Here is a 24,217-nt window from a genome sequence, read left to right as displayed (position 1 = left end):
CCCCCATCTGCTGTGACAATCTGGCGCGCCCGTCATCTACCCCGACCACCTCCTGGCAACTCTGCTGAAGTTCATGAATGTGGCGATGCATACATTAAAGTCAAAAAGCAATCCAACAGCGATTATGTTGTACTTAAAACTAATTGGAAAAACAGTATAAATACATATTAGGCAGAGTTGTTTATTAACTCTATTAATTAATGTGGGGATGTAGTAATGCTTCTTAATCCCCACCCTTTGCTTTTGCATTGCTTAGAATATATTACATTGAATGTGGCTGTTATAAGAACAGTGGCAATGTGAGAGAAACGAGAAGGAAAGGAGTAAATGTAAACGACACACTTAATTCAATATTAGCTTAAATCATTCTGCATGAAGAGCAAATAAAGAGTTTACAGCTACAACAGTAGTACTCATGAGCAGTACAAACAAGACGCAAGTAGATGTACTTAAATTAAGAATGAATTTCAGGTTAAAATACATCATGTCTTCTAATCTGTGCATATGCTATTATAGGCACATCAGTTGGGAAGAAGGTGTGAGAACAAGGCTGAAGCCTTTTTTATAAGAGCACTCACAGGCACTAATCAGGGGGGAAATGAAACACGAAAAAATTCCACAGCTAAATGTCAGATGGTGCTAATATGGGGAGCTTTTTATCCTTTGTTGATCTGGTCTGTGCAGTTGTGTGTCTCTGTGTGTGTGTGTATTCGTGGGTACGTGATGAGATGTGTGTTTGTAAAATTAAAGGTAGCTCAAACCGGCACAAAGGAGAGATTTTTCACTCAAAGTAATAAAGAAAGCGGTGTCCTTGCTCCAGTGTCAGTTAATCAACTGCCTTTTAAAAGGAATAATAATAATAATGATAGGTTTTTTCTCTTTTCTTTTCAAAGCGACAGTATGTGACATGCTCTGAATGACCTTCATCCTTCTGCACCTGAGAAAATAACTCCTGTAAAATGAAAAGCAGTGGCGTTGATTTAATGGCTAGCTTTGACTAAGCACACACAATCACTCTGCGCCTATGTCACTTTCCACCTTTTCCTTCTTTCCTGTTCGTGCTCATCCACGTGATTTTAGTTCACTTTACACTGTTTGAGTGTGTGTGTGAACAAAACTGGAATAGACTGCAGGAGTCCAACTCTGAGCTTACCATGCCGTTTCTGTAAATTCTTGACAGTAGGAGGAGTCACGTTTGTTTAAACCCCTCTAGAGATGCCCTCTACTCATAACCACTACCACCACCACCACCACTACCACCGCCGCCACCCACCACACACACCTACTGTACCTCTTGGGGAAGAGAGACGAGGAGAGAGAGAGAGAGAGAGAGAGAGAGTGGGGAGGGTGGGAGGGTGGGAGGGAGGGAGGGGTGGAGGAACATAGAGCGAAGAAAAACAAATCAAGAGCCATAAGCTCCTTGAAATGAGCTTGTTGAGGTGTGAGTAACGGAAAGAGGGAGAGAAAAGACATGTGCAGCAAAGCCAGGGGGTGGAGGAGGACTTGAGAGAAAATTCTCCAGCTCGGTGCGGTTAACCAGAAGTGGTGAGTCTTTGACAGTTCTCCAGTGGAGTCAGATTAACCGGAGTCAGAGGACTACATTTTTTTTTTTTTTTCTTTCTCTCCAAGAGGAGAGTTACCCAGACTAAACTGAAACAACAGCGCACTGCAACTGACAAGAGGCACCGAAGCGAGATTAAAAGGCACAAGGGCGACCGGAGGGTGCCAGAGCCATGGAAGCTAACTCTAAAAAACATCGCTTTAGGAAGGGTCGGAGTGCCACCTTCAGCATTGATGGTTTCAACATCACCATAGGTAAGAATCTGAGCAGTAAGCATCTGGAGAGGTGAGCCGGAGGCATGAAAGTGTGTGTGAGAGAAGAGCAGAATACACGTGTGTGTGTGTGTGTGAGACAGTGCAATGTGGCGCAAACACAGTGACATCGTTACATCGTTAAACACATCATCACATTTCAGCTTCTCTGCACAACTCGGCGCATTAGTCCGAGCTGCTGAAGTTGGTGCTCGCCTCTGTGAAGCAACTACACCATGGAAACAAGGAAGGGGGCTTCAGACTAAAGCTTACGTCATCAGGAATTCATTTTATTGTCTTGACAACCAGAGTGTTGAGGAACTTATGTGCCACTTGGCTTTTTTTTTTTCTTTTTTCTGCAACACTTGTGAAACAGCTTCCAGGAATGAGTGCAGAAAAGAGAGAGCGATCTGTGCTGACATTTGGAAGATTTCGTGTTCTCAGAACTGGTAGCAGCTTTGTTTTGTACACACTAGTGTTAAGTGAGAAAGTTGTGATGGTAAACAAAATTGCGCTGTTAGTCATGCTCATTCTTGAAGTAATTGAAATTAGAAAGTTTGCTTGAAACTTTTACTGTAAAGCTCACATTTATAGAAACCACAGATGACTTGTAATACTAGCTTTAGGACATAGATTTTCCAGTGTGATTAACACACTCTGGTAAAGCAGAAAGCTGTTGCAGCACTTTTTATTTTTTTTGCCACACCCCTATCGGTGCTGTCATGGCAGGGGTTTGCCACAGTTGACTGTAAACACCAAACCCAGACATCACAAGAAGCCGAAAAGCGTGCACGTTTCATCAGTGGATACCTGTTCAGTTATGCTTGAAAACCCAGTAAGCACACATGGATAGTTATTGTTTACCCTGAAGACAATGTCTTTCTTTTTCTTTTTACTTTTTTTTTCAACCAGAAAGGCGTGACGTATATCAGTGTGTCAAATGTAAACAATTGCGGTGAATAGTGGCCCTGGATGTTAATCAGTTTCAGCTGAAATTAGAGGAGAAACAATGGGACAGCCCCAAAAACAGAAACGGTTTTACAGGTGGAGGTGAATGACATTTTTTCCCTCCTCATCTTTTCTGATTGTTTCCCATTAGTTTTGCATTTGGCTAGTCGGTGTCATTACTGGACCCTACAGCGGTTGCACAGGAAGTCCAACTCCTCCAGGATCCATAGCCAGAAGGTTTGCTGTGTCTCCCAGTGCAGTGTCAAGAGCATGGAGGAGATTCCAGGAGACAGTCAGCTGCTCTAATCAGCTGGACAAGGCGGTAGAAGGTCCTCAACCCATCATCAGGACCAGTATCTGCCCTACATAATGACCTCCAGCAGTTCCACTGGTGTGAATGTCTCTGACGAAACAATCAGAAAACAGACCTCATGAGGGTGGCGTGAGGGCCTGACGTCCTCTGTGCTCGCCGGAGCTCGATTGGCATTTGCCGTAGAACGCCAGAATTGGCAGGTCCGCCACTGGCGACTTCTGCTTTTCACAGATGAGAGCGCGTTCGCCCTGAACACATGTGGCAGATGTGGAGAACTTGTAACATCTTTCAGTATGAGTGTTTGGTGTTGGGTCAGCGATTGTCCGGTCGAGATCTGGGAGGAAAGACCCCAGGACACCATCTGTTGTCTCATCAGGAGGATGCCCCTACGTGGTCAGGCATGCATACAAGCACACGGGGGCTGTACAAACTGCTGAGTACCCCTATGAGTTGCTGCAATGAAATATCAGTTAAATGGACTAGCCTGCCGAATGATTTTTCACTTTGATTTTCAGCCCTCTGTGGGATGATAATTTTCAATTTCCATCAAACAGTGTGGCATCATTTTGTTCCTAACACATTAGCCAGTCTGTATCAGTGTAGATATCCAGCATGATCACGAAGCACTTTCTTAACAACTTATTAAACTTATTAAACAGAATAGAGTAACCATATAATTATAACTAACATTCATTAAAATGTTTCCCTTTAGGTGTTTATTTGGAGGAGATATCAGTTGAAGTACATAAGAGATAAGATAAAATAGGACTTTATTTATCCCTGTGGGGAAATTAAGGTGTTACAGTGGAGTGTAACAGGAAGTGTTTACATAATTAATGCCTTGCAAGCCAGATGCACTGTGTACATTATAAACATAAAATAGTTGTTAACCTTTTTTTTTTTTTTTTTTTTTAGAAGCAGGTTTCGACATATTTCAATAATAAATATATAATTGAACTTAGGGTGGTAATAATGCCAGTTGATACTTGGTGTTTGCACATCTAGGCGATGTTATTTCACGGATAGAAAGGAGGAAAGTTTTAGTGTTTACACCGGAACAATACACTTAACACAGGTAGATGTGTCTGAAACGATTTCCAGATCTGTTTAAATCACTAAAAGCTGCCCTAACGATTTTACGATCCCACAGAAAATAGACTTTGGATTTTCCGCTCACCCGGCCGTTTCCCTTTACGATTTAAAAAGACCTGCCTCAGTCACACGTGTCCTATATCACTATACTACCCACAAGCATGGCAGTTGTCGTGGTAACCTGCTAGTGTCACAATCAATTGCTCACTGGGCCAGGGTTTCAGCCTGCACAGCATTTTACCAATCACCTCCTCTGAAGCGTGACTCCTAAGCGCTGGTACCTCATTGCCTGACTGGACTCCTTGTGTTCTCTTCTTTATTAAACTCCTCACCTCAACTGTAGCCGGCAGCCTCGGCTCAGATTCCAACTCGAGGTGTTTTGTCATATGTTAGGCTTATTAGCTTTGTTATGTGTCTGTTGATGTCACAAAGCTCACGGGGATAAAAGATGATTTTAACTTGTCAGCTCATATGAAAGGGGTTCAGAGCATCCGGGCTCTTGTTTCTACGCAGACGTGTTTTTTTCCGAGTTGCTGTTTTGTTCAGTCCGTTCGACTCTTTCCTGTTCTATTTTTACCGCGTCCTTTTGAGTTTGTCTGAATTTGCGTCTTTGTTCAAACTGGCACCCGAAAGAAATGTATTTAACAAAGCACGGTTCAGCTGAAAACAACGCTTGTAATTACTGACGAGCTCTTTTGTCTGTTTTTTCTTGGTATCGGTTGGGAAGACTATAGACCCCTGACATGTGATTCTCAATCATTTCCTAGAGAATTGTTCTCCCAATAACGTCTTTCTAAAATCGTGACGTGCAAAATATGCATTTCTAGATGTTTTCTGCAAAAAAAGAACTTGCATGAAACCAAACTTTGAAAAATTTAACAGTAGAGTGTACCAACTCTTATCCAGAGAATCCATCTGAGTCATGAATGGCCCATAAAATATATGCAGATTTATTTGAAAGCCGTCTCCTAGGATTTTATATAAAAGGTTATGCATTTACTTGAGTATAATAAGATATATGTACGTCACGTTTACACCTAAGACAATGGGGATTATAGGAAATCCTTCTGACCAAAAAGAAAGCAGCAGTTTCTTTATATAAACCATTATTATCAGTGTAAAATTAACATATTAAAGGTAAACTACCAAACTATAGTTTGTGATATTACATAACACATGTCCTTGCATTTCCAGCACTCACTCCTTGTCCCAAATATCAGACTGAAACCAAGGTTAAGTTGCCAGAAACTGATTTCTGTGAAGCCACTTTTGTTGCTATGCAGTGTTAAAGTAGCCTTTATTAAATTATTGACGGGTTATTTTAATGGTGCTCGAGTCTGGACGAGCGACAACCTGCAAGGCTGAAATAAAAGTGCCAAAAACTGCAATTCTTCAAATAGAAACTTGAGGCTGGCTCCAAAAGCGAGTCGATAGACCTCCATGTTTTAAATGCACAACGATAAAGCAAACAAATAAACATGTTTACAGGCTGCTTTGGTCTCTGTAGCTGCTTTCTCCGTCGTGACAATACGGGATTCAAAGATTATTCTATCAGTGCTTAACGTTTTGCATTTTTTAGGCCGTGGCTGCTTCGAGTAAGAGGTGGGTGCCACTGCAGATTTCTAACTGTCATCACCCATCTGCTTCAACTCCTCACACTCGCTCCACTTCTTTGACCATTTTTGAGTAAATCAGGGTGTCAGGCAGGTTTTGTCCGTCTTCATATACGGTCCAGGGCATCATGCTGGACAGTCTGATAGCTTCAGAGACCTCCTGCTCATCGTTCAGATGCCGCATTGATGAGTTTGTGTGTGCCAATTTCTATGACGTCTAGCTCTCTTTTTTTTCTTTTTTTTCATTTCATTGTGGACACCCAAGGACAACTCAGTGAATGTCTCTCCAGATGAGAGTGTTTGAATGTTAACTCCTGTATCTCCATATTTACACAATATTCCTCATCTCTATAATGGCGGCCTCTTGTCTCTGCCTTTCAGAGTGGCCATTCAGGACACAGCGACTATACACACCTTTGATTTCTGATGTGACCAGATGACATGACACACGCACACACACCTCTTATTTTCTAGTGTAACCTCGCTCATTACCTTTACACTCTCTTTCTCTGTTTCTTGCTTTATTTGTGTCTCTCTCTTGTTTGGCACGGAGGCAGAAAGCAGCTAAAAGCAGAAGGGCACAGAATCAAACATTAGTGGGCACAGTGGTGAAGTTACACACAGACTTTATACTCTGTTTCCATGGTGAGAACATATTGCGCTTTTTCTTCTGAATGTCCTTTTATTTCTCGTGACATACATGGTCAGAGGATCCTACATTTCTCCTAACTCAATCACTAGATTTCACACCGTCTTTGTGTTAGATCCTCTCGGCCTGTATGGAGAAAAAAAATGAACATATTGGTTCAGCTACATGGATGATGCTCCAGGCTACAGTGTTTTTTTTTTTTTTTTTTTTTTTTTGTTATCAGTAGCGGCTACAGCAATATGCAGGGACTGTTCCAAGAGGGTGCTGTAGCAATCCATGAATCCTAATCTCTGAGTTGATTAAACACTTCAAGTTTTTGGTTTTCCAATTAGAATTTATTCAAGTCAAATTACAGTCGGCTCACTTTTGTTAAAGCTGGTTCACAGTGAAGGTTTGGCTGCTCTGTGAGTGGTGTGCTCATAAAACGATTTGTCACATGAACTACACGGATCAGGCATAACATTATGACCATGTCCTATGTCCTAATATTGTGTAGGTCTCCCTTGTGCCTCCAAAACAGTTGTGGCTCATCAGAGAATGGACATGGGTCTTCTGAGGGTGTCCTGTGGTGTCTGGTAACAGGATGTTGTTAGTGTGGGTCTTTGGGTCCTATAGGTTGAGGGGCCTCTATGGATCATCCCACAGACACTTGATCAGTTTGGGATCTAGTAAATTTGGAGGCCAGGTCAACACCTTGTACTGTTTTTTTGAGTTGAACCGTTTTTGTGTGTGTGTCTGTGTCAGGCTGCATCCTGGGGGATGGTTGCTGCCATCAAGGAGTGTCATTGCTATGAGTTGGGGGTGCCTGGTCTGGTCTAGGTGGGTGCTACATGTCTAAGTAACATCCACACGAATGCCAGGTCCAAAAGTTTCCCAACAGAACATTGAATTGTCACAAGATGGTCAATGTTATTCACTTCTTGTATCTATGTCTTGTGGAAAATTGTCAACTTTATATTCTGATAGGTGTCTTGGGGGAAGATCAGTTTAGTGAAATATGCAAAACTACCTAAGAGAAAGGGTTTAAATAAAATTCTTCATGTACTGTATGATTGGATCAGAGTGTACACCTGTCTTAAACCCTTATTTTTAGATTGTGAGGAAGACGCTATAAGTTTGAAGAGTCTCTTCTAACTTGTTTGCTTATAGTCAAGAATGGATTTAGATGATAAGTGGGGGGAAAAAAAAGAGGGAATTGCTTTATCTCGGAGAGAAACAAGACGGGCAACACAGTATTAGAATAAAGTGTATTTTATTTCACTGTGTCGTTAATTGTAGCCCTGTGAGTCTCTTTAAGTCTGAAAACCCTGACTTTTACATCAAACCTCATTTATCTTCCAACATATCTGAGGATAATCGGATTAACGCTACAAGCCTAAATCAAGCAATATTATATAAATCAAACAGGATAAATGACGAAGGCCTTGTATTCTCTGTTAGTCAGAGAAAAGTACACATACATCTTCAATATCACATGTATCTTAACACCTCAGATGTTTGTGTCCTCCACCAGAGCACGATTTAACAAAATGAAATGTTAATTTCAAAACAAAAACCATGAATGTAGAACTGCAGGCTGAAAAAATGAAGGAAATAATTAAAGAAATACATCAAACTGAACCAAAGGTTGTAAAACATGAATTAAAGGTTGGCGGAAGAAAGCAGGCGATGCTTATTACAGTAGCAGGATATGAAAGCATTTTGTCACCGCATGGTCGGGACGAAGAACTAACAGAATTTAAATAACATGAATTTGTCTTAATTTAGAAAGCAGCTGGGAGGATGTGGTGGTCCAATTGGATAAATGTTGTTTATCAGTCTGTGCTTTCATCTCCGATATCTGCAGGATGTGGTGGAAGGTCACTTTCTATCTTATGATGTTGGCGTCATCCTTCTGGGAGTCCTGGCATGGTGATGTCCTGGATTTAGCCCCGCTGTGGGCTGGGGGTCAGAGGTTCTGGGTCCTCGGGGAGGTCGGCAGGGGCGCAATCTGTCACCAGTTCGGACTCGGTCTAACTCCTGTACACTTTTATATGTTGCCAAAAACTTTACTTCGCCCCCATTTAAATCTGCTGCTGCAGACGTTAGTGCAGAGTTAATCGAGGCGCTCCATCACGTGTTTGTTGTTTATTGCAGCTGCTCCTGCAGCCAGGTTAAGCGTTTTATTGGGACAATAAAAGTCTTCGCTGTCTGTCTTCAGCTCCACATTAATGTGATGGAATGGCTTCTACACATCTACGAAGTTACGTTTATTTACTGGTGCAGGTTATATGAGTGCAGTCAGTTACTCTGGGGAAACCTGAACCCTGCAATTCTTTGACGCGTCTCACTGGTTCACTGTGGCCACACATTTGGGCAATAAATGTACAAATAAAACCTCTCTGATAGACGACCAGCATCTTTAGTGCAGCTTAAGCGTTGTTGGGCCACAGAAACTGGTGCATTGTGCTTTTTTTATTGCTGTAAAGTCCAGTTATAGCAGTATTTATAAGTTAGTAAATGGTTTTGCCAATGGTTAATTTGTGGTGTATTTATGAATGATATTAATCCAGTGTAGATCAGTTACATGTGTCGTTATAAATGCTCATAATCCAAAAATAAAATACATGTCCCTCCCTTTTTAGTTGTCTTACATTTGGTCATACATGTAAGTAAGCCGCTATAAGGCCTTTCTGAATTTGTAATGGATCATCAGGCAAGTTAGTCACCTAAAATATATATATATAACATGTTTTTTTTTTTTTTAATATATATATATATATATATATTAAAAAAAAAAAAAACATGTCAGTAGTTGCAAATGTTAACAAGCTCTTGGCAAAAGTATTTGCAGTACTCCACTGGAGGGGTCTAGATGGCGAGCTAGATGCTAGATGGAGGATTTTGCACAACCTGGAACAACATTTCTTATTTTAATGGCATTTAAAATGGTCTAGATAAAATATTAATTGATAATTAAACTAACTGCATGTAAACACTTTATGAATCGTCTTTTAAAATAGAAATGACTGATTCGGCCTGCAAAGGAAGAATTGTTGAGAAATGGGCTGAGATCAGGCTCCTGTCACCACAGGGTAAAAACTCTTCTCTAAACATAGAGACCAGCTTTACCAAACATGGTAAACTCACATTGACGTGTTTAATCATTGCCGTGTAACAAGATGACGTTAGACTGGAGCTACGACAACCAGTGATTGAGGTGTTTGTGTGATTTTGAGCCGGGGCTTGAGTACACCAGAGTGAGTTTAAGTGACTGGTCAATGAAGGCAAACGTGTCCTCTAAAAATACTTCTGTTTCAGCTTTACATGTGCTCTTAGCAAAACAAAAACATTTTTCAAAACCATCACTATGACTTAAATTAAACCCCTAATTAACTTTCTCATATTAGAAATAAAGAAACATTATAATGGCAGCCTGGTCATGTTGAGTTTCCTTGAAGACATTTCACCACAAGTGGCTTCTTCATTTCTAAATGAGTGGTGGGAAGTTTAGGAGTTTATTAGCAGCATGTTCTTATTAAAATTGTGTGCCGCACACTCACATGACTAGGGGCCTGTTAGCAACCAGACTTTTACAGTGCCATCTAGTGGCCAAAGGAGGACCTACATCTCAATGTGTAGGCCTCACAGTTTGTGACTGCAAAAAAAGGGACGGTAGCTAAGAGTTGTGATCACGGTGGAACGGCAGGTGTTCATCTCATTATGTACCTCAGCCAGGCTCAAGAAGTTCTTCAATCACAGATGCGCCTGTGACCGTTGCCTCATCAGTAATTGTCACTCTCCACTCAGGCTTAAAATCAGTGAGTTTAACGCTGCTGCTGCTGCTGCTGCTGCTGCTGACTGGCTGTGGACTTGCAGTATTTCACCCTTCTGCACAATCGTTCCCTCACTCTGCGCTCTGTTCAGTGGGCAGAGATTCCAGCAGGGCACCAGCCTCTGAAGTGACAGCAACAATTACAGGGCTTTCAGAATCGTTTAAATCACAGGCAATGCTAGGGTTTATGGAGCAGTGAAAGGCCTTCCCGAATCTTCCCCGCCTGCTCTGCTTCCTTCGCAGCTAAAGGTTCACAATTCAGTTTGTTTAATGTCGAACAAAGAGCCGACAAGAAGGACAAGATTAACAGACACCGTTTTATAATAAACACGAGGGACAATGTGGATAAACTTGAAGGAAATAAATAGTCTTTAACCACAGATGTCTACGTTAATGATCATTGTGTGCTCATGCTGTTTCTGTTCAACATCTGGATGTGGGAAATACACGTTTCAGATTTTTTTTAAAAGTTATTTGTACTACTAAATCATCCATCGTCTGCGATTAGTTTGATGGTAGGTTTCGTTCTAAATGTCTTTCTGACCACATGGTTTGATTTGTTTCCTCCAGTGGCAAATGAAGAAGGAGAGAGCTCCGCCAGACCTCAGGCCAGCTTTGCACGTAAGTGTACTTGCACACTCCATTAGTTCCACTCCGTTATTATTATTATTATTAGTCGGTTCACTAAATCCGTTCATTTCAAGTCATTTCACCTTTCAGATGACAGCGCCGAGGGGTCGTTCTAGCCCGAGTTAATGAGATAATGAGCACCTAGAGATTTCTGACCGCCCCGGTAAAATGTAGACGAAAGAAGGGCGTTCAAAGAAAAGCTTGAAAAAAAATCCAGTTGAAGCTCTTCAACTAGATTTTTAGAAGAGATCTCACTCGCTTATAATAGGTGGTTCTCAGACGATTCCACCGGGAAAAGATTTCTATTAAATAAGTAAATAAATGAGGGAAAATAGAGGAAAATCTAAAAATTCGAGACAATGTTCACCACTGTCATTAAAAATATTATTTAAACCCATGAATATGTACAATAATACATGACTTAATTCTAATTTGGGGATTTAAAAATGTTCTGTTAACTTAAAAATGCTTTTAAATGTTCCAGAGAGAAAAGACTACTACTAGTAGTAGTATTATTTGTCAACCTTTACAGGTTCATTGCCACTGACAGCATTCATCCACAGGGGGGCAGTATTACAGAAGACCTCAGTTCTCCTGCTCCCTTATACTGGGGTTTCATGAACTGCAGCAGCATGTACTTCCAGTGGAGATGCAGCAATTGTTCATTACCACCTAAAAAAAACAAATGAACGCTTGATTTGTGACGCTCTACAAAATGAGTGTAAAGGTTTTTGTTAATTTATTTATCTGTTTGTTTTTGCAGGCTCAAAGTCCCAGAGCGCTTTGTGGAATGCCATCACGGCAGGGATGGGGATCAAAGGCAAAGAGCAGAAGCTCCCACTGAATGACCCACGAAGTCCTGAGGAGATCCTGGCTGATGATCTCCCCGCTGCCGACGAACCAGATGCCACAGAGAAAACTGCCATCAGGTTTGCTGCTGCCAGCCAGTCTCAGTAATGACGCCGAGAAAAAAAAAGAAAAAAAGAAAAGTTCAGGCTTTGTTAATTATCATGAAGTGAAAGCAGCGTCGGGCACATCGACAGCTATGTCCAGCTCGTTATCGGACAAAGGAGTGATTTGCATTCTGTCGATACGCCTTCTTCACTAGCACACTGGGTGGAAGCAAAGCAATCAGGAGTCATCGTTTGGTTTTTGGTTCATAATTTTGGATTAGGGTAATTACTAAATTGACAAAATTTGAATTTAAACCTCTGCATTCTTATTTCTTTGAAAAAAAAAAAAAAAAACATCTTGTCTGGCATTTTGCAGTCTTAATACACACACACACATACTCACACAATGGTAATTGCTATGTATGGCGACTGACCTCAAGGGACTTGGTCATGATTGATTCCACCTTGATAACAAGGACTTCAAACCACCATTAACATAATTTGTTGTCACTTTTAGAATATTGAATGTCTTTTAACGCCTGATTCCAATTAACCTTGATGGCTCCGGAGACTTTTACAAATGCCGCAGGTGGCCGCAAGTGAGCATTTGTCAGAGGATACTAAAAATGCACCCAGCAGTATCCAATAACAAGCTTTTGATTGTATGCAAAATAGACAAGGAGTAATGACAAGAGACGATTCGGTCTGGGATTTTCTATTTACAAAGAGATCCAGAATTTATGGGGCGCTCAGTGTGAGATCGTGGAAATCCCATCTGAGTGTTGTTTGTCTAGTTTTCTTTTCAGCGCTATCTCAAATTACACCGCTGTTGTCCTCGGCCATAGCCTCTCCTTGAACGCAGATGCTTTTTTTTCCTCTCCAGAGTACGCTGGTGACAAGGAGAAAGTGATTTTCGTTTCATTTGAGTGGACACAGCCTGTCCCTTTATTTAGAAGCTATAGCCCAGAGTTTAAAGAAAAACACAGCCCATGCAGGGCAGCTAAAAGCTTCCAAACAGGAAGAGGTTCATTTGTCCACCAAAGACATTGACTTATTTCAGTTTCATATATTAAGCCGTAAACATTTTCTTTAATCCCTACCAAAGAATGAGGCAAACGCTGCATAACACTTGGCTCAGCTTGAAGAATTTGCATAACGGTCTACTGGCCAAAGGGAAGGATTAAATACGTAAGTAAGTAAACGTACAAAAAAAATAAATAAACGTGGTTTATTCAAATATTTGGCCGGTGAAATAATGGTTGCTGAATGTCGCCAAGAGAAAAAGCTGAGTCCCAGAATCACTGTTTTATTCATTTCTTACATCTTCATCTGGGAAAGTCGGGGGACGTCTGCGGACAAGCTAACGGTGGTTAATAGAGGGCAAATCCACAGGGACCTGAAGGGATCTACAACTGAATGACAAATGGCAAGATTATGGTACGGGGTGATTAAAGGACCGTGGAACTAGCAGTAATCCATAAAATGATGTAACCACGGTGTCACGTCAGAGGCCAGAGCTGGCTGTTATCCTCCAGGCGATGATAATTAGATTTTATTGGAGAACGGAGAGGCATCGCGTGATGCGTAGCGGGCAGGACGGGAGCACGCCAGAGCGTAGGAGGTATTGACTGTCATGAACTGGACTTGAATGAAACGCAGAAGTCAGCTGAGGTCCAGGTGGATATAATGAAATGGTTTTCCAGCTGATTCATTGAGTTTACAAAGCCACTCGTTTATCTTTTTTTCCAGGTTGAGATCAGATATCTGAGCATCTGCTTGATAGTTCAGATAGTTTAAGGGTTACAGCTGCTGGGGAAACACAACTGAGTGTGTTCTTAGTCACTCAGTGGAGAAAAAAAACAAAAACAATGTGGAGCTATTAATGTATAAACACATGCTGACTCATCTGGTGTCATGCTGTTGTTTCTGCTCATTAGGGATGCATTTTAAAGCACCGAGTGACAATTGAGTGGTTTATACAGAGCTCTCACGCAGAAGGTGAAACCCAGTCATTTTTGTTTAGTTCTTATTGAATGAAATCGCACAAAGCAAACTTGTTATTGTCTTATTTAAATCACATCACTTGCAATGTCGTGCTGATTGTATCGCATTTGTTTTATATAAGTAGCAATTTCTAACTTTCTTCATCAAGTTCCATCAAATGATTTTTATTTTTTTCAGCCCACACACAGACATAATCGCTGTGTGCGATCAGGAGTACCCGCAGCATGATTTTGATCAGCGCTCGCCTCTCGTCCGGCTCAGTAGTTTGACTGATTGACCGATTGTTGTTTCCATTTTAAATTACAACTCTGCCGTGAAAAGCCACATCTTTAAAAGGAGTGAAGCACAAAAAGCAATTAGGCTTATTTCATTCTGATCCCAGAGGAGGGGAAAGTGAAAGGTTTTGGGAAGAGATTATTATTCATTAGTTGAAATGGCCCTTTTTAATTGGAAACAAATTGCTGTTGTATTCATCTGTAGCTAATGATCCGCGGGAATATAACGTTAATGGGGCACCCGTAGGCTCGTAACAGTGTTTTAATTATATTTTTGTTTTGATAACCAATTCAAGATAAAGCAGCACTTGCATGATCAACATGTCTTGTAGTGATATTGATAATGTAATGAGATATAATACAATTGCAAAGGCAAAAAGAGCAGAAGAAAATGGTAATAAATCACTCATAATAAGTTATTGATGAATGTACGTAAAGATTAATTAAAGCTCATTTAAAACAAATTTTACCAAAAAACGTGAACCCCAAACCAAAAACATATTAAATATAGATCTAAAGCCGATTAAACAGATCATAAAAGTGGTACGCATACCAAATATTACAATTTTTACACGCACACAACGACCAGAATCACCACACGTCCACTTTATCTCAGTTCGACACACATATGGTTGAAACTGAGGCACTCAGGAGTGAGATTTATCTGATGCTTAATTGGATTCAGTGCGCCGCTGTGAACTTTGCAGCTGATTAGGGCGGCTGTCTCCGTCTTGGCAGCGCGCAGTTTGTGAGGCTGACCTCCTCGTTTGGCTGCAGTCGCAGGTTCGCAGGCCCCCGCTGACATCTCCTGCGCGGCAACAAGCTCCATCACTAGCCTCACTAGCCGACTAATGATCCTCCGCTGGCCGGAGCGCGCGGGAAAATGGCAGAGCTATTGATCAAAATGAGTGAGGCGTGACCTCCCAGTTATGATGTTAAAGAGCTGCGTCCCTGCTGTGTGCCACAAATGTTTAGATACGACGTTTAGACACTATTATATACCATGGCCACTATAACTTTTGTTATTTACAATGGACGGAACAGAAATACACTGTTCAGGCACAACATTATGACCACCTTCCTAATATTGTGTAGGTCTCCCTTGTGCCTCAAAAACAGTTGTGATTCATCAGAGAATGGACATGGGTCTTCTGAGGGTGTCCTATGGTGTCTGGCAACACAATGTTGTTAATGGGGGGGCTTTGGGTCCTATGGGTTGAGGGGAGGGGCCTCTGTGGATCATCCCAAAGATACTTGATCAGTTTGGGATCTAATGAATTTGGAGGCCAGGTCAACACCTTGTCCTTTGAGTTGTTCCTAAACCGTTTTTGTGTCTGTGTCAGGAAATGGCTGCTGCCATCAAGGAGTGTCATTGCTATGGGGTGGGGGTGCCTGGTCTGGTCTAGGTGGGTGCTACATGTCTAAGTAACATCCACACGAATGAATCCCAGGTCCAAAAGTTTCCCAGCAGAACATTGAATTGTCACAAGATGGTTGATGTTATTTACTTCGCCGGTCATAATGTTATGCCTGATTGGTGAAAAAATTAAATTTAGAAATAAAATACATTTCTGTGGTCCTAACAAAGCTAAAATTAAGACCAAACATTGTAAAATACAATATGTAAGAAAGTATACACAGTTTTAGAAGAAGGTTAAAAGTATGTTTGTGTTAACATTACTGATCAGTTTTTCTTAACCTAAAAAATACATTATATGTGATAATCTATAGATGTTTTTCAGTTACATGGTCAATACATGGCTTTTTACTTGTAATGAAGGATATTTAAGATGAAATAATCCTGAAAAAAGTAAAAGCACGAAAAAATTCAGCCTCACTTATTAATAGTGTATTCACTTTGGCCAAATAGCAGCTTTTAAACACACTGGATTATAATCCGTTCACCCATGACATCCACTTTGCCACTGCTTTGCACACATCTTATTGTTGGATTCATTTAGTAATAGGATCAGAGCAGCTGCAGACTGGAAGCCACATTGGGGGGGCAGCAGAGTATCTTGTGTGTGCAGCATAAATTTGCTGTGGTGTTTGTCGGTTGACCCTGGACGGAAAATCCCCATCTTTCATCGACTGTGTTACGGGAACATGAGATTCTCTGATGCCAGACATAAGGTGTATTCATTATACACGTCACACACACAATTTTGAAAATGTTACATGAAAATTGACCATTGAAATAGTTACTTTACTAATGATTACTGCACCCAATGCTTTGAAAATACCAAACACATTTTTCATGTTTAATCAATAATTTAATCACACTTACCCAAATAGGCTCAAATAATTCACTTTCTGTGTTGCAGGTCTGAATTTATAGAGTATTTATAGTAAATGACCTTGACCAAGACACCAAAGTGTTACGCAGAGCGATATTTCCGCTACTGACCAAGACTCAAGTAGCTCCAAATATACTTACCATATGGTAATTCCAACCTGTAATGGACACCCAACTCTGATGGTATTTACACCTGTAAGCTGCTTTTGGTTCTCTGTTTGGGTTACTCAGTCTTTATTTAGCCTATATGGTTGCCTCATGAGCAGCTCTCACTAATGATAACCCCTGCTGACCCCTCCTGGGACTGTAGTTGTGCACAACTAATAAGCTTACAGTGCCTGCTGTGCTCTGCCTGTCCCGTGTGAATGGAAAATACTTGCTGTGGCACACAGTGACAGATTTTCTAGACCTATGAATATGCAATGAGAGATTAAGGTTTCTTTGCGTAATAATGGGAGCAATTGTTTAATATGTTGCTCACAAACAAGATGTTAGTATGTTAGATTTCTGTTGCTGTGAGGTTACATTAAGGATAACAGGACTAGATTTGTAAAGCCTTCGAATATGAGGCAGCACTTAATAGATGCAAAGCCTAGCAGGCTCCATGCTTGGCCTGCATCGTCACGAACTAGAATTTGAAGGTGGCTGGATTTGAAATGACAGGTAGTCAAGCTGAGAGTCACCCTACAACATTTTGTACCTGTCTTTAAGTAGATTTAAAGATACTTCACGGGACGTCAGAGGATCACGAGTCGCATTAAAAGTCTCAGAACAATTGGATCAGTGATATGCGTACAGTACATTTAAGGTTGTTAACCCATTGTCAAGCTATTAAACTAAGCTCAGTAAAGTCTGTGGGCATCATCCTCTGAGGACCATGAAGATCTGATCAGAATTTCCATCTAGTCTTGATTTATTTCAGCCTGCATCCGAATCCTGGACCCCCTCTGGGTGCCTGACAGATAAGCGTTTGCCACATATCTGGTCTGACAAAAGAGCTGGAAAATAGTCATTATATTAAAACCCTGCAAATTCAATGCTGCATCCACCGTTTGGACCTTTCTGACCACAGGTGTATAAGTGAAGCTCTGTTTTTATATAAAGGGTATTTATGCTACTCAAAGTTGATTGCTTCTCTCCTTTCTTCGGCTGTTGCGTCACCTTTGACCCGTCGGAATCTGTCTAGGGGGTGAAGTAATAGGAAGTTTCTACTCTAGAGTATTTTTCCACCGTCATCACTCTGCAAATAAATATAGTTTTACAGCCGGGTTGCCCTCAATTTCTCCCACCCATCTTCGTATCTGTACCCCTTCCAATATAAAAAGAGGAATGAAGTGTAGATGTGGAATCGTGTTTGGTGATAGATGGTCTCCACCAAGATGTGGTCATTACCGCAAAAGGCGCTTGCGATTTTGATGCATAGATGTCCTTATCGACTTGCCTGGAAATTTAAATGAGATTTGAATTTTTCATGCACCTCCAAATGGCCGGGGCCGCTAATGTCTCGGTTTTCGATGTGTGAGCTTTGAGGGAGCCCGAACACAGCGGCGACGAGAATACCTTAGCAGGGCGTAATTTCCAGCGGGTCCTTCTGTCATAGTCGTACGAATAATTCATTTTCGCCGGACGTGATTCATTGGGGTCTTTTTTTGTGAGCACTTGTTGCAATGGTAATTAATCAGAGACTTATTTTGATTATGGTCACGTGAAGGGGCGCAATCAGTTTCGGCCCCTTGTGTTGAATAAAACGTCGGCTACACGTCTTAAGTACATTCTGATCCTTAATCACTCATTTAGACGTATTGTTTCTCCACTTCTCAGCCACCACTAGAGAAAAACTTTTAGCTTTCTCTCTCCTTTAAACTGACAAGGTGTTGAATTTTGTATGTCCGGTGTGACTGTTCATCCATTAGAATATCTTCTTCAGACTTAACTATTCTCACATTTACAGTCGGATTCCACGGCGACAATTAAGCCAAATACCTCTATGCAATCCCAAATATTTCAACATTGTTGTATCGTGGTCTCTCGGAGTCCAGCGGTCCAAATATGACCCATTGCTTCGGCGCTTTTTATGAAGGTGTCTCATTCCTCAGTTGCCAAAGTAATATAAGTATTCAAGTGCAAAGGCTGGATGCCGCAACTCCCTCAACTCGGCTGCATTCTCGATCTTGCCGTTTCGCATATTTATTTCTTTTCTAGGAGAATGTGGGCTGCCCTAATTATTTCTCTTTAACCCTAATCATCTTCCAATTAGTCTTGACTACAATGAAGCTTGTCAGGCAATCAACTGTGACTAAAAGAGATCCACATCAGTAGCGATGAACTTCCATTTTAAATATTTTACTTGATCAGATAATGCTTAGCAAATGCAGATGATTGACGATCCTATATTTAGTGCCAGTGCCGGGGCATGTGCACTCGTGAGGAGGTCAGGCTGGGGTGTGAGTTTGTAGCTTTGTCTACCTTTTATACAGGTGACATGGCACAGACGATTAGAGGAACCGTTTGTAGGATTAAGGAGGATCTAAGTATTTCATTTGCTTGGAATGAAGCCTTCATATCTACCTAGGGGGAAGATTGCCTTCCACAGAGCTCACCATGTTGCTTCAAGTTTAAACAGAGGCCAAGAGCAAACACACTATAGAGAAGGTCTTTTAATGTTGCAGGCCGTCGCAGGTTCTCCCACCTGATTGAAAAAGGGAGGGGTATTCATTTGCACCTTTAGATCCCACCAGCCTGGCTTTTAATGTCTGCTCTTCTACTTAGCGCCACATCTATTTATAACCAAGTGTTGTCGGGGGCCTGTACCTAAAAGTGTGTGTGCTTTTGATTAGTGAATTAGTTTGTGCAAAGTGTCATCCGACCACATCTGAAGGGAAAAGTGTTTATCGCTGCTCTGAGCGGCTCCACTCGAAGGCTGGGGGTCGTAGAGGCGTGCGATGATCTAATCACTCAATATTTCCTCAAAGGCAATCATTGTGTTATCAAAATAGTGACTGTGCCGTAGTGGCGGAAGACTATTTTTGCCGAACAGCTGTGTTTGAATTCAATCTACTTTCATATCTCAGACACCTGGTCAATCACTGCGTGAAGGGGGTTGTGGATTGTCAGTTTCAGAAAGATGTCACTGGATTTTGTTCCCATGTTTTTAAGACGCCAGACACTTAAATATCTCTGTATAATCTTGATTCTAGTTTGCAGATATCACGGAGAGCTAGATTTCCTCCTCCGTGTAATCAAAAGTGATAGGATGAAGTTAATTGGAAAACTGACCTTTACGAAAGAGTGTTTCTTCTTCTACACCTAGCTCATAGCAGCTGCTAATCAGGAGTCTACTACTGTAAACTTCCAGCGGCTGTTTATTCAGTCACTGCTTACATTCCTGCAGCTTTTCTGCATAAACATCTGATTCCCAGAGCAGTGGCGCATATACTGACCTAGTCTTTGCAGAGTTATGCTCGTGACGGGACTTTTCTGACCAGTCTCGACCTTGCTTGGTGTCACATTTACACGTACTCACAGAATGACACGGTACATCGGGTGTCTGGGGTGTAAACCTGTGAACAGCGAGCGGGCCAAATGTGAATTTCTTGTTGTGCCTTCCCCTGGAGTTGACCCGTCAGTTTTCCTGTAGCTTAAAAATCTCTTGCGACCAGCATACCTCCACAGCGATAAAGTGATAAAGAGCGTGTTGACGAGAGGCAGCCAGAAAGGAGAAAGAAACCAAAAGACAGAGAGGAAAGAGACATGGATAAGTGCACCTTTGAAGAGAACATCGGCAGGTTCACGGCTCTCAGGCAGACCTCTCTCCTCCCTCCTCGCCGAGGACCCATCTCAGCAGATGAAAGCAGGAGCCTCTTTGAGGTGGCGCCCTGGCATTATCCCTGCATCCTGCATCAAGTAATTGAAAGACCTGAGAGGATGGTAGGGGGCTTGGAGGGGAAAGGGGGAGAGGGGGCTCTGGGTTGAGTCATCCTTCGAACTTTTGGACTTGCAAAACAACAAGAGGACGGCTCACTGGTTTTTATTTGCCATTTATTGAGCTAAAGGGCTCAGTGGGTAGGCTGATATAGATCCAGAAATCTTGAAAGCATTATTAGTAAGCTAGCAGCTCTGTGGAAGTGCCTGAAATGAACGTTTAATGGCGAATAAAATGAGCAGACGCTAATACGAAGCATCCAGTGCATCTGTAAGTACTGCGGCGTTCATTATACGAGGCGTATAACACATAATGCATGCAGAAACCTGTGTGTCCTAATGGCTACGCCTATTATAAAAGCCTTGTAGATTGTAGAGTAGCCTGCTAATTGCCACACTGTCCAGCCAAATGAAGCTGACAAAATATTTCTTCCCATAAGGATGTAAGGCAGACGGCGCCGTGGCCGTGTTGAGTGTATGTTGAGTGAACAGCTTTTGTCTGTAGTGGGGTTGAATATGGGCCGGCCTTGAGCACGCTCTATGGATCAAAGTAATCTCTGTTAAATCAGTGTCAGTGCACAGTCTGCATGCTATTTAATCCCCCCTTGGCATATTATCCACATTTCAGATGAGTACATAAAAGATCCAAAGCTGTCACATTTGCAGTGAATTTTTGCCTCACTTCTAATGTTGTTCTAAATCTCTGATAATGATGATATAAGTATTGCTTTTTTGCAACAACTGAGAAGATCTTCCTGTTAAAACTCTTATTTTTTTTAACCCAAGGCACTCGCACCTTCGTCCCATCTCCTCCTAAAGGTCTTGCCCTCTTGTTCCTCCGCATTCCCCTCTCATTTCTCCTCCCTCACTCCTTTACCAGCGGATGAAACAGAACATGGTTCCTCATTATCAGCCTGACTCCTCCCTCTCTTTGACTGGTGCTGTTTCTCCTCCCTCCCTCTTGTGTGGAGAGCTCGGCAGCGAGCTTTAATCCCGGATTGCGCTGCCCTGCCGTCTGCATCCCGTTGTTGCTGGGAGAGCATGGCACGGCTCCAGGACCCCTGTGCTCACACAGGAGAGAAGTGAACGAGTAGCAGAGAGCGAGGCGAGAGAGGCAGAAAGGACAGAGGTACAGTTGGAGTGTTTCACGACTGTCACAGCTGCTTGAGCACTGCACTGCCCTGAGTGTTATTGAGTTTCTGTCACACACACTCTCTCACGTAACAAGAGAGCAAAGAGAGGAAAAAGGAAGGATGGAAGCCAGTTTGTTGAAGCTGTGGGTGCAAATGTGAGTGAGGACGCCTCGGTCACATCCTGGGTTCCACCACATCGCAACCTTCCTCCGCTCTGCGTTGCGTCTTCCGCACCGCTCACTCTTAGGACGGATTAAACTACTTTTTTTTGTTTTTTATCTCTTGTTGGCAACATCTGGCACTCCGTCTGACATGGAGTCTCCCACCAAAGAGATCGAGGAGTTTGAAAGCACGGCCCTGAAGTACCTCCAGCCAGAGCAGATAGAGAAGATTTGGCTGAGGCTCCGAGGACTGTGAGTATTCCCACTTTTACTCTTTTCAACAAGTGTGTGTGAAGCAATGCTGTGTGATTGATGTAAGTTTTCAGTATTTACCAATGTGCAATAATCTGATTACATATGAGTTTCTATTTAAAAAAAATCTTAGAGAGGACGTTTGTTTGAAGAAATGCCTGATTGTTCATCTCACCTAGATTTTATTAACAGTTCAAGCTGAATTGTGTGAATGCCAGTGTATGTGAGAGAAAGAAACATGTTAGACTAAGTATTAAAAGTAGAATGAAAGACTAAAGAAGTGAGAAGAAAACAGGGAGATGAGCCAAGCAGAAGTGTTAGAAGATATTTTCTCAGACGGCAAGGAAGAAAAAAAAAAAAAAAAAAAAGCACATCTGAGCTGTTGTTCTCGCTCAGGCATAAAAAGACAAAAAGGTGCATTTAAGTATATTTTTTTTTTTTTCTACTTTCATGCACCAGATTATTATTTTTTATAAGAGACAAGAAAATTATTATGTTTTGGTGCACTCTTCGTGCCAGATGCCATTTTAATTACATGCCTCATCTGACATGCAATAAACTCCTGTTCTACAGAAAGCCTTGCGCTGCATGAAGGCTGCAAACATTTTCCGTCGAGATAATAAGGAAAATTTGACGCTGCGCTCGTTTTTAGTCCATTATCTGCTGTGCATCCATGTCGTTTCTAACACAGAAACCTCCTTGAGTGTCGCATTTCAAATTCTGCAAGAGATATCATTTTTAAACCTGCTTTATTTCATCACATCCACCAACCAATATGGTTCCCCCCCTCCCTGTGATAAAAAGCCTCACTCACTTTATATTTACAGTAAGTTTGAAGGATCTCGTCAACACTCAGTGGCTGGGAAGGGGTGCACTGTTGCTAGGAAGGTTGGGCTATGAAGACCATCTTTAATGCTGCAACTGGGTGTCTCGATGAAATACTGTTTCCCTCCGCATCTAAGAGGACGGCTGAGTGAATAGAGCTCTTCGTGGTTTTCTGCCTTAGTCTCCTCTTCTCTCACATGACTCTATTTGTATTTTTTTTACTTGTTGTTTATTTAGCCATGGAGTTTCTCCTGTCTTATGATTAGTCATTGTTTCTCCCCTTGTGTCAAAAGCCCGACGTGCCACATTTAGTTTCCTCGGACGACTTCATTGTCTCTTCCGTTTGGTCACCATCATAGCCATCTGTCTTTCTGGATAATTGATGGATAGTGAGTCAGATGAATGTCACAGGAGCCCGGGTGCTTCTGTTTTTTTTTTTTTTTTTGTTTTTTTTTCCCCTTTCCTTTTTCATCAGGGCTATGCTGCAGTTTGCTGGGTGCTCTGAAGGCTCCTGTTGCGTGTCAGAGATCACATTAGCCTTTAATCTCACAAAGAGCCTCCATCTGAAGAGAGGGAGCTCCAACTGACAGGCAGCCCCCACAGATGTTGACACTTCATGGAGCGTATGTTGTGTGTGTGTAATGGGGAGCGATCGACATTGCATAGTGTGTATGTGTTTGAGACGGGGAAAGGTTGACTGTGCATGTGTTCATGTGGATGATATAGATTGGAGAGTGTGTGTGTGTGTGATGGCTTGGTGACATTTGCTGTATGTCCTGCCAGCTTATCCTTGGAGATTTGTTTGGCAGCTGTATGATTTGTGTGCGAGCGTGCGGGATGGCTATCACAGCTCAGACTCTGGCGCGGCGTTCTCCGCCGAGTACACCAATCATCCATGGATAGACAGAAAGAGGACTTGCTTTGGACAGTTGTCTCTATGCTCAGCCTTCAGCGATTCAGTCTAGAGCCCGGTGACATCCTCTGATCAAGGCATGGACAGTGTGTTGGCTTTTATTGCTTCCCCCCGACAAATGGCCCCTTCATGTTTTTGAATAAGTGAATGGATTCCAACGGATTTCCATTAATAAATTAGATCACCGCAACGGACACGACCTCTCCGTCACCCACTGATTAATGGAAATCAATGAGTTATTTAATTAATTGATCAACAGTTTATCACAGAGAGGGTAATGTAGGCTCGGTCCAAGGAGGATGAAGGTGAGCAGCCGTCCTGTGCTACTGCATTACCTGACTCGGCTGTGGCTCAAGAGGTAGAGTGGGTTCGCCACGAACCAGAGGGTTGGCGGTTTGATCCCCGAAAGTGCCACATGCTGAAGTGTCCTTGAGCAAGACACTGAACCCCCAGTGGCTTACAATGGCTGTAAAGCACTTTGAGTACCAATAGGTAGAAAGATTCTATATAAAAACAAGATCATTTTACCATTTCTTTTCATGGCACCCTTAGTGACTTGTCACAACTTTGTAAGTTTGGATACATCGTATGAAGCATGATGCTTTGTTGCAGCTAATAGCATCTATAATTAGAGCTGAGACGATTAGTCGATTGTTCAATTAGTCAGAAACGA

At 41.9% G+C, this 24,217-nt stretch overlaps 1 protein-coding gene across 1 annotated transcript in view; it reads left to right on the top strand.

Annotated features, from left to right (window-relative positions):
- The window catches only part of pde1cb (phosphodiesterase 1C, calmodulin-dependent b), a gene marked incomplete at its 5' end in the record, with an annotated part of 92,782 nt that overhangs the window by 11,999 nt on the left and 56,566 nt on the right, over window positions 1–24,217 (top strand). Inside the window, 2 exons of the mRNA XM_084546662.1 lie at window positions 10,812–10,862; window positions 11,635–11,800. Of these exons, the coding sequence (XP_084402788.1) occupies window positions 10,812–10,862; window positions 11,635–11,800 (217 nt within the window). The remainder of the gene's footprint in view (window positions 1–10,811; window positions 10,863–11,634; window positions 11,801–24,217) is intronic.

Source organism: Chelon labrosus (genome assembly GCF_963514085.1).
Source record: "Chelon labrosus genome assembly, chromosome: 6".
Classification (NCBI taxonomy): domain Eukaryota; kingdom Metazoa; phylum Chordata; class Actinopteri; order Mugiliformes; family Mugilidae; genus Chelon; species Chelon labrosus.
This window is presented reverse-complemented; position numbering and strand designations above follow the sequence as displayed.